Source organism: Primulina eburnea, chromosome 9, assembly GCF_022965805.1.
Source record: "Primulina eburnea isolate SZY01 chromosome 9, ASM2296580v1, whole genome shotgun sequence".
Classification (NCBI taxonomy): domain Eukaryota; kingdom Viridiplantae; phylum Streptophyta; class Magnoliopsida; order Lamiales; family Gesneriaceae; genus Primulina; species Primulina eburnea.
This window is the reverse complement of record NC_133109.1, coordinates 24383369-24399967: the sequence shown is the minus strand read 5'-3', so window position 1 is coordinate 24399967 and position 16599 is coordinate 24383369. Positions and strand designations below refer to the sequence as shown.

Sequence of the window (16599 nt, the reverse complement as noted above, 5' to 3'; positions counted from 1 at the left end):
ATTGCTATATATGTTGATGATTTAAACATCATTGGAACGAATAAGGAAATTCAAAAAGTTGTGTCATACTTGAAGGAAGAATTTGAAATGAAGGATCTTGTAAAAACCAAATATTGTCTGGGTTTACAAATTGAACAAAAAGAATGTGGAATTTTTGTTCACCAGACAAATTATGCAGAAAAGATCTTTAAACGTTTTAATATGGATAAATCAAATTCTTTAAGTACTCCAATGGTTGTTAGATCATTAAACATAGAAAAGGGTCCATTCCATCCATGTGAAGATGATGAAGATATTCTTGGTCCAGAAGTACCATATTTAAGTGCTATCGGTGCCCTTATATATCTTACAAATTGTACAAGGCCTGATATATCTTTTGCCGTAAATTTGTTGGCAAGATTTAGCACATATCCAACAAAGAGACACTGGAATAGAATTAAACATATATTCCGTTATCTACGAGGAACGACAGACTTGGGACTTTTGTATTCAAAAGATGTTAATCCAAGTATAATTGGTTATGCCGATACTGGAGACTTATATTATCCACACAAGGCACATTCCCAAACTGGATATGTATTTACTCGTGGAGGCACTGCAATTTCTTGGCATTCACAGAAACAAACACTCGTAACAACTTCATCAAATCATGTCGAGATTATTGCACTACATGAAGCAAGTCGTGAATGTGTGTGGTTAAAATCAATGACCCAACATATCCAAATCTCATGTGGATTATCATTCGACGAGAAGCCTGTGATACTATATGAAGATAATGTTGCATGTGTTGCTCAAATGAAAGAAGGATACATAATGTAGAACCCGTAAATCAGACTACGTATAAGCCATGCATAATTAATATTATTTAAATTAAAATAATTTTATGCATGAGAATTTAAATTCTTTTCTTTAAATTTAATTATTTTATGCAGTAGTTTAGTTGTTATCTTTTCAGTTAAATAAGTGAGGCCAGACTGGAGTTGGAGTATTGAGATAAAATTTAATATTAAGAAAATATTCCTAGAATTTATTTAAGTTGAAGAATAAGTTATTTTAATGTAAAAGAATGTTTAAGGAATTATTTAATTAACTTGACATAAGTAGTAAATAAATTCTTTTTGTCCAATAATTCAATTAAAAAGTCTAAATTAAAATATGTGACCAAATGAGATAAGTTAATCTAGGCTTATTTTAATTAAAGAATTTCAACTTAACATGTTAGTAATTTAATTTAAAAAATTAGCCATGCATGCAAGACAATTACCATCCTAAACTAATTTATTAATTCACTAAAATACCTAATGGGTAGATAAAACTTTAAAGATTTAAAATTCAATAATTAAGCAATATTTTACCCCATTTTAAAAGCAAGAAAATCGGCCACCCTCATGAAAGATTTGAAATAGATGACGACTCACCAACTTTGATTCCCTTTCTTACCCCTTTTCTTGGTAGATAATCCCTCACCATTTAATCTTCAATAATTAGTAAGTAAGCAATTTCCTACCTTGTTTTTGAATGATAAAAATCGACCATCCATTTAAATCAAATCAAATCACTCTTCATTCTTTATCTATCAAACCACTAGGATAGCAAGATTCACCTTTCCCCTCAAATCTCCCTTTTTATTTAGTAAACTTCCCTTCATTCCCTAGCCATTTCCCTCCCCATAATTCTCGAAATTTCAGAGTAAACTTGAGAGAAAAATCGTGTGAGGCTTGAGAGAAAATAAGAGAGAAAAGCAAGAAGCAAAACAACTCCGTCTCCTCCGCGCCGTGTCGTCGTAATCGATTTTTTTTTTTCATTTCAAACAAATCTAAGGCATGTATATGTTTTTCCTTTCTCTTCAATCAAGTCATATACTGATTTTTAAACATCACATGTACATGATTTAAAGGTAAAAACCGAAATTTTGACACCAACACTTCACAAAATTCTGCACAGATTTTCTGCTTCCCTTCATGCTTCACGCTGGTATTTGTTTTGATGGTTTCAAGGTTGGATCGATTTCCAGGGGCTCGAGGCTGCTTATGGTCATGTACTAGGGTATGTTAGGGTCAATTTTGATTAAGGGTTCAAGCCCAAAAATCGTGAGTCATATGCTCCAAATCATTAAGCAAGAAAGAAGTGCCATAGTCGAGACTCAATTGCTGTCAATGGCTTGCTTGGGTTAGTGCTCGAGCCATGGCTGGCAAAGGGCCGGTAGCCATGGCTAGGACCCTTCCCTAGCAAGCATAGGACGTGGTCAAGTCGGCCTTAAGTGGCTTGAGCCACGTCCCAAGCCGGTTGGACAGCAAAAACGCAAGTCCCTTCAGTTTCAATTTTTCTGCATTTCGTTTGTGTGTGTGAAGCTTCGGCTTCTTGGTTGGTGTGGATCTTGGTTGGATTTTTAGCCCTTAGCCATGGTTCATACAATACCTCATGATGTCTAGATCATTCCATGGTCGATTACATGACCACTGGAATGATACATGACACCAAACAATTGAAACACCCCACGCGTGCCATATGCGTTCTCGGGTGGAGCTTGTGAGTTGTTTCGGGTGTTGCTTGGATTGTTGTTGGCCTAGGGCCCTTAGCCATGGTTCAAGCCATACCTTAGGATATTGGTAAGAGGCTCTGGTCGGTGGTTCAAGCCCCAATGGCTGATAGTCTCGAAAACGAAGCAAAGAAATGCAACAGCTGCTGCTGTATTTTTTTTACAACAGCTGTAAGTCCGGTTCAGAGGTCACGTACGAGTTCTTGGTTGGCTTTTAGCCTATGGCCTTGGACTGGACAGTAACTTATTGAGTTATGAAGGTCAGGTTTTTGGCCGTTCATGATTTGGTTAAGTTTAGAAGTCGTACGAGAAATTATGGTGCAATGTGCCAAAGTGACTCTCGAAAGAGCGTTTCATGATTTTGGCCTCCATGCACCATTTTCGTGTATTACAGCCCTTGATATATATTTTTCATCATTTTAGGTGTATTTTAATCATGACTAAATGATGGTTCGATGTTGGTTCGGGTTGGTACGGAGTCATGGTTAAATATTAAGTTTGTTGGGCGTAATAGTCTCGTTTTTAGTTCGATTTTGAAGTGTTGGTCAAGTTAAGTTATTTGCATTGTCAAGTCAAGTTATTTGCATGTTTTTCATGTTAGAATTAGGTCGCAGCGAGCCTGGGAACGATCCAACCTAATTGGTAAAATAACTCAGGAATTTAATTATATTATGTGCATAAAATATAAAAGTTTATTTTTGATATATATGCAGTATGTCTTGTGGCCACTTCACACTCATGGGATTGCAGCTTATGAGATTATTACTTCATCCGGTGGCTACTGACTGGTTCATGTTCATGTATGGGTACGGGTATCCAGTCCAAGGGTTGTGATGATCTCTACCGCCCAGTATAATGTGGTTTAGTCTGATCAGACGATTCAGTTCATATTATGGGCCACTTGCGTAGAACATATTCTCAACAGAAAATTTATGATATGCTATTTTATGACAGGGCTCTATCGAGCAAACATTTCACTTACGATTTTTCAGTTATGCACGTATTTATAATTATTCATGACATGATTTTCACGTTACGCTTTACGATATGAAATCTTTACATGGCATGAAATTTTATGATATATTTACTTGTTATCTATGATATATGCATGCTGAGTTTTTAGACTCACTAGACTTGATTGTTTTAGGTACTGATGAGGTCGGGGCCGAGGGCGAGGACCAATGAGCCATCTTAGGTCGGCAGTAGTAGGAACCCGAGGATCTCATTTTCAGCACTTACTATTTTTATTCCAAACTCAGTTTTATTTTGTTGAATTATTTTAAGTTGTTATTTTGAAAACATTATTTACTTCCGCTGCTACTTTAAACATTGAATCTTTTTATCAGTATATTTTATGAATGAGGCTTTTTATTTATTTAAAGAGAAAATTTTAAATTATTCTTCCGCAAATTTTCAAATACGAATTTCGGGCCTCTACACATAAAAAGCGACATAACTAAATATATTCCTCTTAAGTTCTTTGCATTCACCAAGGAGCTTGAGAAGAATAAATGTATTGATGTTCGTCACATTCAATCAAGTGAAAACTCATCAGATCTCTTCACAAAGACACTTCCTACAACAATATTCAGAAAGCACATATATAATATTGGGATGAGCAATCTACGAAATTTGTGAAGAATTGTTCATGTCAACATGAGGAGGAGTTTACGTGACTTCACTCTTTTTCCCTTACTATAGTTTTCATCCCAATGAGTTTTTCCTAGTAAGGTTTTTAACGAGGCAGTATAAAAACACGTAATGAATACAATCATTATAATCATCATCACAAGGGGAGTGTTGAATAATAATATTTAAAATGTGTGTATTGAATATTTGAATGTTGAAAATAAGAGTTGTAAATATTAAAAATTAGTGTGTGATGATGTACGTAATGATTTATTTTATTTTTGGATTATTTGTAAAGATATTCTATAAATAGCCTCACCATTGTGAAAAAATTTAATTGAGTAGAAAGAAAAATATTATAAAGTGCGTAGTTTGATAAATTTTGAGAGTTTGAGATTTTTATTTTTTACCTTAAATTTTTACTTTTTCATAACAATTTCCACAATAATTCAGCAAATCAATAATAATTATATGAAGAACAAATAGCCAAATTCGTCAGCTTGCTTTGTAAATCAAACCACAGAACCCAAGTCCACAATTGATAGTTTTTGGACAGCAAAATCTAACTTTCCGCACAAAAAAGTTTTGCTATCCACTGAAAAATAACACTTAAAACATATGCATTCCTTTATAGGGTCCCCAACTCCACTACAAAAGGGCTTTCATCACTCACCACCACTGAGAAAAAAGCACGACATACCAAGTTAAGTTTGACATTTCCTTCTCTATTCGAGTCTAGAGTGGACATGCGGCGTACTTTTCCATTATTTTCTATATACTGTTAAATATAAGATCGCCTTTACAAAAAGCAAGAAAAAACGTCTGACTTAGATTTCAACTAAAAGATAGTGCAAAATGAGGTGTTGCATGATCTCAGCGGCAGAGGCTAAGGTGCACAGAACAGGGGAAAATAAAGCTCGAAAAGTTTGGGATGGAGGGCGAAATCTTTAAGAGGAAGTGAACTGTTCCCTGCTAGAGCTTAACCGGCTTTCACAGCTTAATTTAACCTTTGGATGCGCATAGATTTGGTTTTGGAGTGTTATGAAGGGGGGTTTGATTGGGGCTTGATGAATGTGGCCGTGTCAGGAGGTTGTGTGTTGTAGATAGCCGAAGCAAGCGAGATGGGCATGATGCAGAGTGCCTTGGATTGAAGGAACTGCATTGCAGCACCGATGTTTTCTTCCATGAGCTCAGCAACTTGTCGTTCTGTACCATCATTTGACCACTTCTCCCATGCTGGCTGAGCTCGTCCATTGTTAATGACTTCTTCCTGCAAAGTACACAGAAAGACGAATAAAATCACGTTGAAGGCAGAGGAGGAAGTTGATCGTTTTCTTCTGGTATACCTCTACTGATGTTATTGGAATGTCAGTCACAAGTGGTGCCACCGCACCAGCTCCTCCCAGTCTACTCATGCTCAACACCTGGAAAATGAAAGATTGAAATTAGGAGAGCGGCTAGAATATCAAGTGATGCTAAAATTATTAACAAGCGGATTTTAAGTAGATACAGACCGTGTTCTGCAAAAGAAAACCCACCCAAACAATACATGCGATATTCAACAAGATGAAAGCAAATAAACCTGAAATGGATGTTTGAACCTAACAGAATGAAAGGCAAGGATTATATATCTACCTTCACTTGGAGCCTCAAAAACTTCACATAATCCACAATTTCATCAAGCATAGCTGCTCTATCAGTCTGCACAAAAATCTTTGATTTGAACAAGCAGCAAGAATTTGGGAGAATGAACAGCAAACCATAAGAAAACCAATTTCCATATTTACGAATATTCAACGGAATGAAAAAACTCCAACGGAAGTAAAAAAAATCTTCCCTAGAATAAATAGGACAGAGCAAATCCTAAAGAAGTATCAAAGATTGATGACGATTTTATGGGGGATGGGACCGTGGGAGCAAAGATTAATACCTACTGACATTCAAATATCTGAAATTTCGTGCTGCTTTCAAAGAATGCAACCGGGAATGAGTCGCATGAGATCTCATGACAGGGAACTTCAAACACATTTATATACCTTGCCTCCTCATCAAATAAAGAGTTCTTTCACGTACTAAAGTTCATGATTGGGCAAAACACAAATGCAAGTTCAAGATTTGATTTCATAAGCAGAGATCTAACGTACAATTGACCACCATCATTTGTAAGAGAAAACCAACCTTGTTGACACTAGGAACCAACTCTTGCAACGCTCTTATCTTTTCAGCTATTCTTTCTCGGCGCAACTGTAAAGTATATAAAAAAAAGCATCAAACATCTCGGTATTATATGGATAAAAGTGCCTCATTCACATCATCATCACAACATAATGCCATTTAGTGACAAGTGCCGATTTAATTCAACGTGATCATCTCGAAAGCATCTTTATTTTTTTTCTCTCTAAAAGCATAATTAATTTTGAATAATAACGATTGTCAAAAGACTTGTATACAAGGACGACATATAACAAATCATCGTTTACAAAATTATTTATCCCCCATCAGAAAACAGCATCCAGTCATCCTCAAAATATTTTCAAGATCATATTCAAGAATTAAAGACTCTCAACGCCAACTATTAGGCACTAATATGATAGGAAAGAAAATCTCGTAAGATGTTTTCTACGAAACGAGAAATGATACCCTTTCAGCTATGCTGTGTGGATCTGTAGCTTGACCTCGTCTAGCCCGAACTCGTGGGCGAGCTGCCGGTGGCTGCGGCCCTTGTGGACCTGTATGGAGCATTTGCTGTCCATGATAACCCTGCAAATAAAAATCAAAATTGTACCAAATAATCAAAACCCATAATCAAGCAAGAGTGAATCAGGATCAATACTAGTGTCCCGTCCAAATTAACTCAATCAGAAACGAATATAATCTGAAAAACGACCCCAAATTTCATATAAAACTAAACGACACTTGCCGATTTAACAGAAGAAGAAGCGCCAGAATTTAAAACGTCGTCTCGGAACCTTTTCCCACTCCCCGATGCATCGTCCATTTTCATAAACCCTCCCTTCCCATGCTCCAAGCTCAACCCTAACGGAAACCCACCGCCGCCAGCTTGACCAAGCCCTCCGTAAGGTCCTCCAATGCCAACTCCCAACCCCAATCCACCCAGGTGAGCAGAAACATCTCCAGAGCCCAGCTGTAACATCATCGTAGCTGAGGAAGCAGCCCCAATGTTGCCAGCATCGTTTCCCGCCAAATTGGATTCGGCTCCGGTAGCGTAGCTTGGAAATCCCAGGATTTGCTCAAGAAAGTCATCGGATGGCGTTTCTCCTGAATGGTTGGCCATGGCGAGTACTTGTACAAGATTTCTGAATGATCTGGGAAGCAAAAATACACAATTGCAGGCCCACTGTTAAGGATTTTGGAGGAGCGAGCACCATTAAATGCGCGTATGGCTGTGCATATACATATACGTATCTTAGACGGAAACCTCAGTTTCTTACTTTCCACGCAGTTATGGAGAGCCAAGAAGAAAGAAGATCAAGGACGATGAATGAATGAATGAATGAATGTTTCCCGTTCCAGCTTTTATACTCTTATTATTAAATTTTTTTTCTCTCAAATATAAAATTTAAATTTCTTTTTTAATTCGTACAAAATACATAATCCAACATCTAAATTTAGTTATTTAATATTATTATTATTATTATTATTATTTTACTTTTTGTACTGATATACTTTTATTCATTTAATATAATTTTAAATTTCAAAATGTTTTTTTATCATATATAAAACTCAAATATAAAATTTAAATTTCTTTTTTAATTAGTCCGAAATACATAATGCAACATCTAAATTTAGTTATTTAGTATTATTATTTTTTTTTACTTTTTGTACTGATATATTTTTATTCAATTTAATATAATTTTAATTTTCAACATGTTTTTTATCATATAAAACTAATTAAATAAAGATAAATGATAATTTATTTAGTAAAACTTTTTTTTTCTCAAAATTTATCTTAATCTGTGTGTGAACAAAAAGAGTAGAAATTTATTTGTGTAACTGATTTGTCAAATAATATTTTTAATCTTTTTGAAAAACCAAATAAACGGATATATGTGGAACGTAGGAAATAAGAATTATCTGTATTTATTAAGAGTGTGTCTCATGTGAGACCGTTTCACGGATCCTAATTTGTGAGACGGATCAACCATACTCATATTCACAATACAAAGTAATACTCTTAGCATAAAAAATAATAATTTTTCATGGATAACCCAAATAAGAGATTCGTATCACAAATACGACCCGTGAGACCGTCTCACACAAATTTTTGCTATTTATTAATACAAGAAATAGTCAAAAAAGGATGGCCTTGTTTCACGAAACCAAGATATTTTTCACCAAGAATTTTGAAGTTGTTTAATAAATAGTTTAACCTATATGGAATATGAATTTGGAATGTTCGTAGCATACTTCTTGTTTGCGCAATGATACCATCATAAATAATAGTTTTAAGATAATGGAAAATTATGCTAAAAAATTAGGGTTAATAAATATTAAATTATTCGATATATTTTTTTCACGTAGCTTTTTGTAATTTTTATTATTTTGTACTTTATATCTTTTATTGTGAGCTTTATTAATTAAAAAAAAAAGGAAAGGAAAGGAATGGATTAGATCAAGAGTAGGTCTTATGTGAGACCGTCTCACGGATCCAAATTTGTGAGACGGGTCAACCGTACTTACATTTACAATAAAAAATAATACTCTTAGGCATAGTTGGTACACATGATAGGATAAACATGTGATATATAATATAAGGATAAGTTAAGGATAAATAAGAGGTATGATATTATATTTAATGTTTGGTATGATTTTAATAAGAGTGATTAAATTTATATATTAGATTGTAATGACAAAATTAACCTTATCATAATAAAGTTTATAATTTCAAAGTTGTTGCATGAGTTCATATTTTTTTATATGTTCATGCGTCGATAGTGCTTGCATGATTTATTTATTTTTACCTAATTTTATATATTATATAATATGATAATTGAGCTCTTGATTTTGTGAGTCAAGTTTTTTAAGGTTAATCGAGTGATACTAATAATTTTATAGAGATTTATAAAAATTATTTATATAATTATCTCGAATTCATTTATATAATTATCATATTATATAATATATAAAAATAAATAATATATTTATTTGATTTTAATTTACCTACTAGCATGGATTTATAAAACTCATTTATAAATTGAGGGTAATTAAGTCATTTGCATTGTATTCATCATTAGACTAAAATTATCACACCTAATAGAAGAGATAATTTATCCTTCTGAAAAATTATTTATCAAGGGCTCGTGATATTATCAAGAGCTTTTTAAAAATGTACCAAACATGGGATAAGGAGGATTATTTATCAATCCCTCCCTTATCCCATGTACCAAACTATGCCTAAGCATAAAAAGTAATAAATTTTCATGAATGACCCAGATAAGGTATCTGTATCACAAATACGACCCGTGAGATCGTCTCACACAAGTTTTTATCTTAGATCAATTACAATAAATAGTCAAAAAATGAAGTTATGCTTATTAAAGTGTAAATAGGTAACTATATTTATTAAAGTGTAAATAGGTAACTATATTTACAGGAATTAAAATCTAATACTTGATAAGCAAATTAGAATTGAGAACATACCGCGTAATCCATGATAGAGATTTTATGTATACGAAATCTTACACAACCGAATTTATTTAGTTCTTTATTGGATCATTCACATTTTCTTACTTTTAACCATTTGTAGAATATCATTAATCTTATCTTGATTAAGAAATAAAATGAATGATTTGTTTGTTTATTAATAGATTTGGTTTGGAGACTACAAATCTTCAACATGTCCATTAAATATGTATTTTCAAAACACCCATAAATGACATTCTTTCATTTACCAATTCAATTAGAATCTCATAAATCCTAGTTAAATAGTGTAATGTCTCTACAAATGATTAAATTACATATTTATATATTAATCTTGAGTCGACTTTATAAATAACTTATTTGACTCAATTAATTGTATACTATATAATATAATTGTTATTCAAATATGTAAGCTCATTATAGAAAATAAAAGTTATAACAATCTTCCACTTGGGGCTTCGTATGTTTCTTGATCAATTATATTATATATAATCCTGAATGTGCGTGTATCAACCATAATTATCTAATTTAAAGATAGTAACAATCTGGTTCATCTAGTATATTAGCATGGAATCAAAGCCATTTTTGTCACATTTATCCTTAACTAGATCCATCAATAGTCACCTTACAAATATTAAATTACACACATCAAGTACGGATGTATGACATGAAAATTGCATATAACGTGATCTTCAACATGCTTATTTCTATCTACTTGATATCAAATAAATAAATTGCACTTCAAACCTAAATCATTAAAAATTCCTAAAATTTAAACCATTTGATTCTCACTTGCTGCTAAACTAATCTCCAAATTTCTTAAAAATTGCAAAATCAATTCATCATTTTCCTCGAAAATTATCCAAATTTGTCCTTAATTTGGAAAATCCTACAACTACCCACAAGTTATTGGCATTCCTAATTCCATTTTATGGATGTCTTGTAACATAAAGTTCAATAATGTTATCATTATTAAACCCAAAATCAATTCTCATACAAATCTTACATTTCCATAAATATTTAAAATCTCAAATTAAACGCTTTTATACTTCTAACGATCATCGTAACTTTCGATTAATTATTCTTTATATGAATCTCTCGAAAATTAACTCAACTAGTAACCGCGAACTATCAGTATTTTCTTAAAGAATCTACAAGTCCCAAAAGCATTCATTGAAACGACCTCGATTTTTTTTAAAATCATAAACTTGAAAATACTAATTAAATAACTTATCATTTCTAACCATCATAATAAATTAGCAACTAATATCTCAAGTGCATAAAATAAAATCCCTAAATCATCAACTAACCAAACATCCTAAATCGACCTTTAAAAAGATCAACTAACATAAAATTAAAGCATAAAAATATATCTAATAAAATTATTAACATAAATCTTTTAAATTTTATATCTAACAATCTAGTGCGGAAACATAAAGGTCCCTCGGGAGTGTACTTGTAATGACCCGAATTCTTATTTTGATTGAAGTATTAATTAAGAGATAATTAATGAGTTGTTAATTAAGTATTATTAAGGAGTTGATAATTCGGGATTAAGCTGTTGGTATCCACCGAATTTTAAATGGATAACCCGACCTACTTCGGATTACATTATCTCGAGAAATCCAACTAGACCAATGAGATTCCGACACGTGGCAGATAAGATTGGTTCGGATTTTCTGAAATAGTGCGGATGCAGCCTATAAATGGAAGCCGATTCTTTTGTTTCCTTCACCGCATTCTTCAGAGAAAGTGTTAGTTTTACCATAGTTTCTAGTCAGTTTCTAGGGCACTTTGGTGTCGGGAAGTTTCGGAGCTAGTGTCGACTCGAGGAGGGTCGGTGAACTGAGATCGAGACGTCATCAGCGGGCTGACGACGGACGCAGGTATAATCTTAAATCCTTAAATAGTGATTTAAGGATCTTTAGGGAGATCTTTGTAGCATGTTTGATCTGGTTTGTTAGTGATTTCATTATGTTGGTATTGTCTAGGTTCAGAGCTTTCTGTCAGATTGTTTTAGTGAGGTACGTGATGTACTGACTGAGATATCCAAGCGTAGTATACACACTTATATGCTGCATATTTATCTGTTGCATGATACATGTTTTACTGCTTTGGCATATTATGCATGACATATCATGTTGAGCCTGATATCTTTTGAGATATACCTCGTTTGTTGGGGCCGCTCAGCCCTATTCTGTATTGTGGACGATGGGGCATCGAGAGCTACAGTGTCCGACGGGACCCGCGGGCTCTGATGACCCGGACATTGCAGGTCCACGTCTTGATGATGAGTGTGGGAGCCAAAACATGCCTAGGGCAGATCAGAGACTACACACTCAGGCGTCTCTAGACTGAGCATGAGATTCTTGACTTGATCCCTGATATCCGAGCATATTGCATTTCGCATGCATCATATTAGTTTGTATACTCGTACATTCTCGTATTGGGCGATTGTCGCTCACGTCCTTGTTTTCATCTTGGGCACCCCATTCCACGGGGCAGGTCTTAGGTTGGACGGTTCGGACGACCAGGGCAGTGGCTAGAGCAGTTGGGTTTCGGTGGTGATCCAGTGGAGGTTTTCTGTGGTTTATCGTTTTCTCGTTCAGGGTTATGTTTTGTATTTGTTATGGTTGTATTAATGTTTAAGACTGTTGTTATTGTTTTGTTTTCGTTTGGGTTGTAGAATGATTAAGTATTTGGTTTTCGCTGTTTAATTGTTGGTATTAAGTTTAATGTTGCATGTTTATTAGTCTGTTTAGTAGTGGCTCGGGTAAGGGCGCTACATTTGGTGGTATCAGAGCATGCAAAGATTTTTGGGACATTAGTAATTCAGTTTTGAGGATTTAGAAGTTGATTTTAGTTTCCTTTCAGATGTCAGGAGATGGAAGCAGTCACGGTAGTGTGGGACATGGCCGTTATGGCGACGATGAGACTGGTCGAGAACATCGTCGTAGAGATCGTGACGGAAGGCGTCACCGAGATCATGATGAAAGGAGACGTAGGAACCGTGACAACATTATGGATTGCATGAAGATTGGACCTCCACCGTTGACCGGAGATGAGAATGCTGATGTTGCTGAAGCTTGGGTTGATATCATGGAGCAGTGTTTTCGAGTGTTGCACTATGACGAGGATGAGAAGATGGAGGTAGCTGATTTCATGATCCAAGGAAAAGCTCGGAAATGGTGGAAACCTGTTTCTGCCATTCTAGTTCAGCAGCATGGGCGGATTCGTTGGGAACATTTCCGTCAGGCCTTCATCAATCATCACTTTCCGCCAGCTCTTCGCCAGGCGAAGGAGATGGAACTGTTGACCATTAAGCAAGGAGATTCGAACATTGAGGATTATCAGAAGCGTTTTACGGATCTGTTGCCGTATGCTCCTCACATCAGTGAGAATTCTGCAGCAAAATATTCTCACTTTTTGAATGGTTTGAACCAGGAGATTTTTGATCGGGTTTCTGTCTGTGATGATTCTACTTCGTACGAAGGATTAGTGAATCGTTGTCATCAAGCCGAGATCAGTATTGCTAGAAGAAAGGCTATGCAAGCTAGCAAAAGTTCTAGTTCATTGGGACCAAGGGGTCAGTCTTTCAAGAAGTCTGCATCTTCTTCTTCTTCCGGTTCTGGAGGGGTGCACAGCTTTGGTAGGAAAAAGATGCAATGTGGCCACTGCGGAGGTAATCACCCGACGGAGAATTGTCGAAGAGCAACATGTGCATGTTTCAATTGTGGTGGTTTTGGTCACATGAAGAGGGATTGCCCTAATTTGGAGAATCAGAGTGGTGGCGGAGGTTCTATGACAGGGTCTTATAGTGGAAAACAATCTGAGGCCACTGTTCAACAGAAAGGTTTTCCTGCTCAAGGTTCTCGTCGTGGAGGAATATCGCAAGGATCTCAGCAACGCCCACGAGTTCAGGGGCAAGTGTTTGCCTTAAACCAAGAGCAAGCTGAGGAGCATAACGAGAGAGTCATTGCAGGTAATTTTCTTTTATGCGGTATTCCTGCATATGTATTGATTGACACTGGGGCATCGCATTCATTCATAGCATCAATGTTTGTTAAGAAGCATAAACTACCCTATGTGTCATTAGATGTTTTGTTGTCGGTGTCTACACCGATGGGACAAGAAGTTTTAGCTAAGCGACTTGTAGTAGACTGTTTGCTAGAGTTTGAGGGAAATTACTTGTCTGCCAATTTGATGATATTGGCTATGGAAGATTTCGATTGTATTATGGGAATCGACCTATTGACTAAGTATAGAGCGACGGTAGATTGTTATCAACGTCTCGTTCAGTTTCGTCCAGAAGGAGACGAGAATTGGTTCTTCTTTGGTGAGGGAGCTCGACCTCCAATGCCAATAGTGTCTGCTGTAAAGGCACAACGAGCTTTAGCAAATGGAGGAGAAGGATACCTCATTTATGCTGTTGACGTATCAAAGGATGTAATCGACGTGAAGAACATTCCAGTTGTCAATGAATTTCCTGATGTTTTTCCCGATGAAATTCCTGGATTTCCTCCAGAGAGGGAAGTGGAAGCAGAGATAGAGTTGGTACCAGGAACCGCACCTATCTCTAAAGCGCCTTATAGATTGGCACCAACAGAGATGAAAGAGTTGAAACAACAATTACAAGATCTTCTGGACAAAGGGTACATCAGACCCAGTGTGTCTCCCTGGGGAGCACCAGTGTTGTTCGTTAAAAAGAAGGATGGGTCTATGCGGCTTTGCATAGATTATCGGCAGTTGAACCGAGTAACAGTCAAGAATAAATATCCGTTACCACGGATTGATGATTTGTTTGATCAACTGCAAGGGACTTCAGTGTACTCGAAGATCGATTTACGGTCTGGATATCATCAACTTCGAGTTCATCAACGTGATATCCCTAAGACTGCATTTCGAACAAGGTATGGGCATTACGAGTTTCTAGTGATGCCGTTTGGTTTGACGAATGCTCCGGCAATATTTATGGATTTGATGAACCGAGTATTCCAGGAGTATCTTGACAAGTTTGTCATTGTCTTTATTGATGACATATTGGTATACTCTCGTAGCCTTGAAGAGCATGCACAACATTTAAGGATTGTGTTGCTAACCTTAAGGAATCACCAACTGGATGCTAAGTTGAACAAGTGCGAGTTTTGGCTCGACAGAGTTGTCTTCTTGGGACATGTTATATCCAAAGATGGGATATCAGTAGATCCTAGCAAGATAGAAGCAGTGTTGAGTTGGGCACGACCGGAATCAGCTCAAGAGATAAGAAGTTTTCTAGGTTTGACAGGTTATTACCGGAGATTCATCTCAGGATTTTCTCAGATTGCCAAACCATTGATTCAACTGACCTGTAAGAATGTGCAGTTCGAATGGACTCATGATTGTGAAAATAGTTTCAATGAACTGCGTCAACGTTTGACAACTGCACCAGTTTTAGCTCTGCCATCTGGATCAGGAGGGTACATTGTGTACACTGACGCATCACTTCAAGGACTTGGGTGTGTTTTAACCCAGAATGGTCATGTGATTGCATATGCATCCAGGCAGTTGAAGAAGCATGAAGAGAATTATCCAGTTCATGATCTGGAATTGGCAGCGATTGTGTTTGCTTTGAAGATTTGGCGACATTATCTCTACGGAGAGAGATTTGAGATTTTTACGAATCACAAGAGTTTGAAGTATATCTTCACTCATGCAGAGTTGAACATGCGTCAAAGAAGATGGATGGATTTGTTAAAGGATTATGATTGCGAAATCAAGTATCATCCAGGATCAGCAAATCTTACAGCTGATGCTCTTAGTCGCAAGGTGAGATTATCTGCACTTCAGACAAGTTTCATATCAAGTGTAATCCAAGATTGTTGTTCTCTGGGATTTCACTTCCGTCATAAGAAAGGAATGGAACACATTCGAGTAACGAGCATTTTATCTGAACCGATGTTGTATGCCAAAATCAGAGAAGCTCAGTTTTCTGATCCGAAGGTGGAAAAGTTAGCAAGGTTAGCTAACGGAGACAACACATCTGGCTTTGCGTTCCAAACAGATGGAACCTTGTGTCTGTCCGGAAGAATTGTAGTTCCACAAGATTCTAAATTGAGAGACGAGATTTTATCTCAAGCTCATAGGAGTATGTTGAGTATCCACCCTGGAAGCATGAAAATGTATAAGGATTTGAAGACCAGCTTTTGGTGGAAAGGTATGAAGAGAAGTGTTTACCAGTTTGTAGCCAAGTGTTTGGTTTGTCAGCAAGTGAAAGCTGAACATCGACGACCAGGAGGATTACTTCAGAATCTTCCTATCCCTGAGTGGAAGTGGGAGCATGTAACGATGGATTTTGTAACCCACTTGCCGCTGTCTTCTAAGAATTGTGATGCAATTTGGGTTGTTGTGGACCGACTGACTAAGTCAGCACATTTCATTCCGTATAGTCGGGAATATAGTTTCGATCGCATGGCATGACTATACATCCAAGAGATTCTTAAATATCATGGTGTGCCAACAAGTATAGTCAGTGATAGAGATCCACGCTTTACCTCAAAGTTCTGGGGAAGTTTTCAAAAAGCGTTGGGAACGACATTGAGTCTGAGTACTGCCTATCATCCAGAGACCGATGGTCAGTCTGAGAGGACTATTCAGACGCTCGAGGATATGTTGCGTGCTTGTGCTTTGGATTTTGGACCAGCATGGCATGATCATCTGCCGCTTGTTGAGTTTGCATATAACAATAGCTACCACAGTAGCATTGGTATGGCTCCGTTCGAAGCATTGTATGG

General features: G+C 36.2%; 1 protein-coding gene across 1 annotated transcript; it reads right to left on the bottom strand.

Annotated features, from left to right (window-relative positions):
• Positions 1–4741: 4741 nt before the first annotated feature.
• Positions 4742–7693, bottom strand: LOC140841365 (transcription factor UNE12-like). Its single transcript, XM_073208719.1, has 6 exons — positions 7089–7693; positions 6809–6928; positions 6347–6412; positions 5804–5869; positions 5515–5592; positions 4742–5438 (listed from the first exon to the last, which is right to left on the bottom strand). The coding sequence occupies exons 1-6, from the start codon at positions 7461–7463 to the stop codon at positions 5208–5210; spliced, it is 936 nt and encodes a 311-aa protein (XP_073064820.1). The 5' UTR covers positions 7464–7693; the 3' UTR covers positions 4742–5207.
• Between the last annotated feature and the right edge of the window lie 8906 nt (positions 7694–16599).

Excerpts from the sequence above, each read along its gene's own strand:
- LOC140841365 (XM_073208719.1), bottom strand. The coding sequence starts at position 7,463 with ATGGCCAACCATTCAGGAGAAACGCCATCCGATGACTTTCTTGAGCAA. Across the intron at positions 6,413-6,808 it reads CACACAGCATAGCTGAAAGG|TTGCGCCGAGAAAGAATAGC; the intron begins GTATCATTTCTC and ends TATACTTTACAG. Across the intron at positions 5,593-5,803 it reads TTTTGAGGCTCCAAGTGAAG|GTGTTGAGCATGAGTAGACT; the intron begins GTAGATATATAA and ends TTCATTTTCCAG.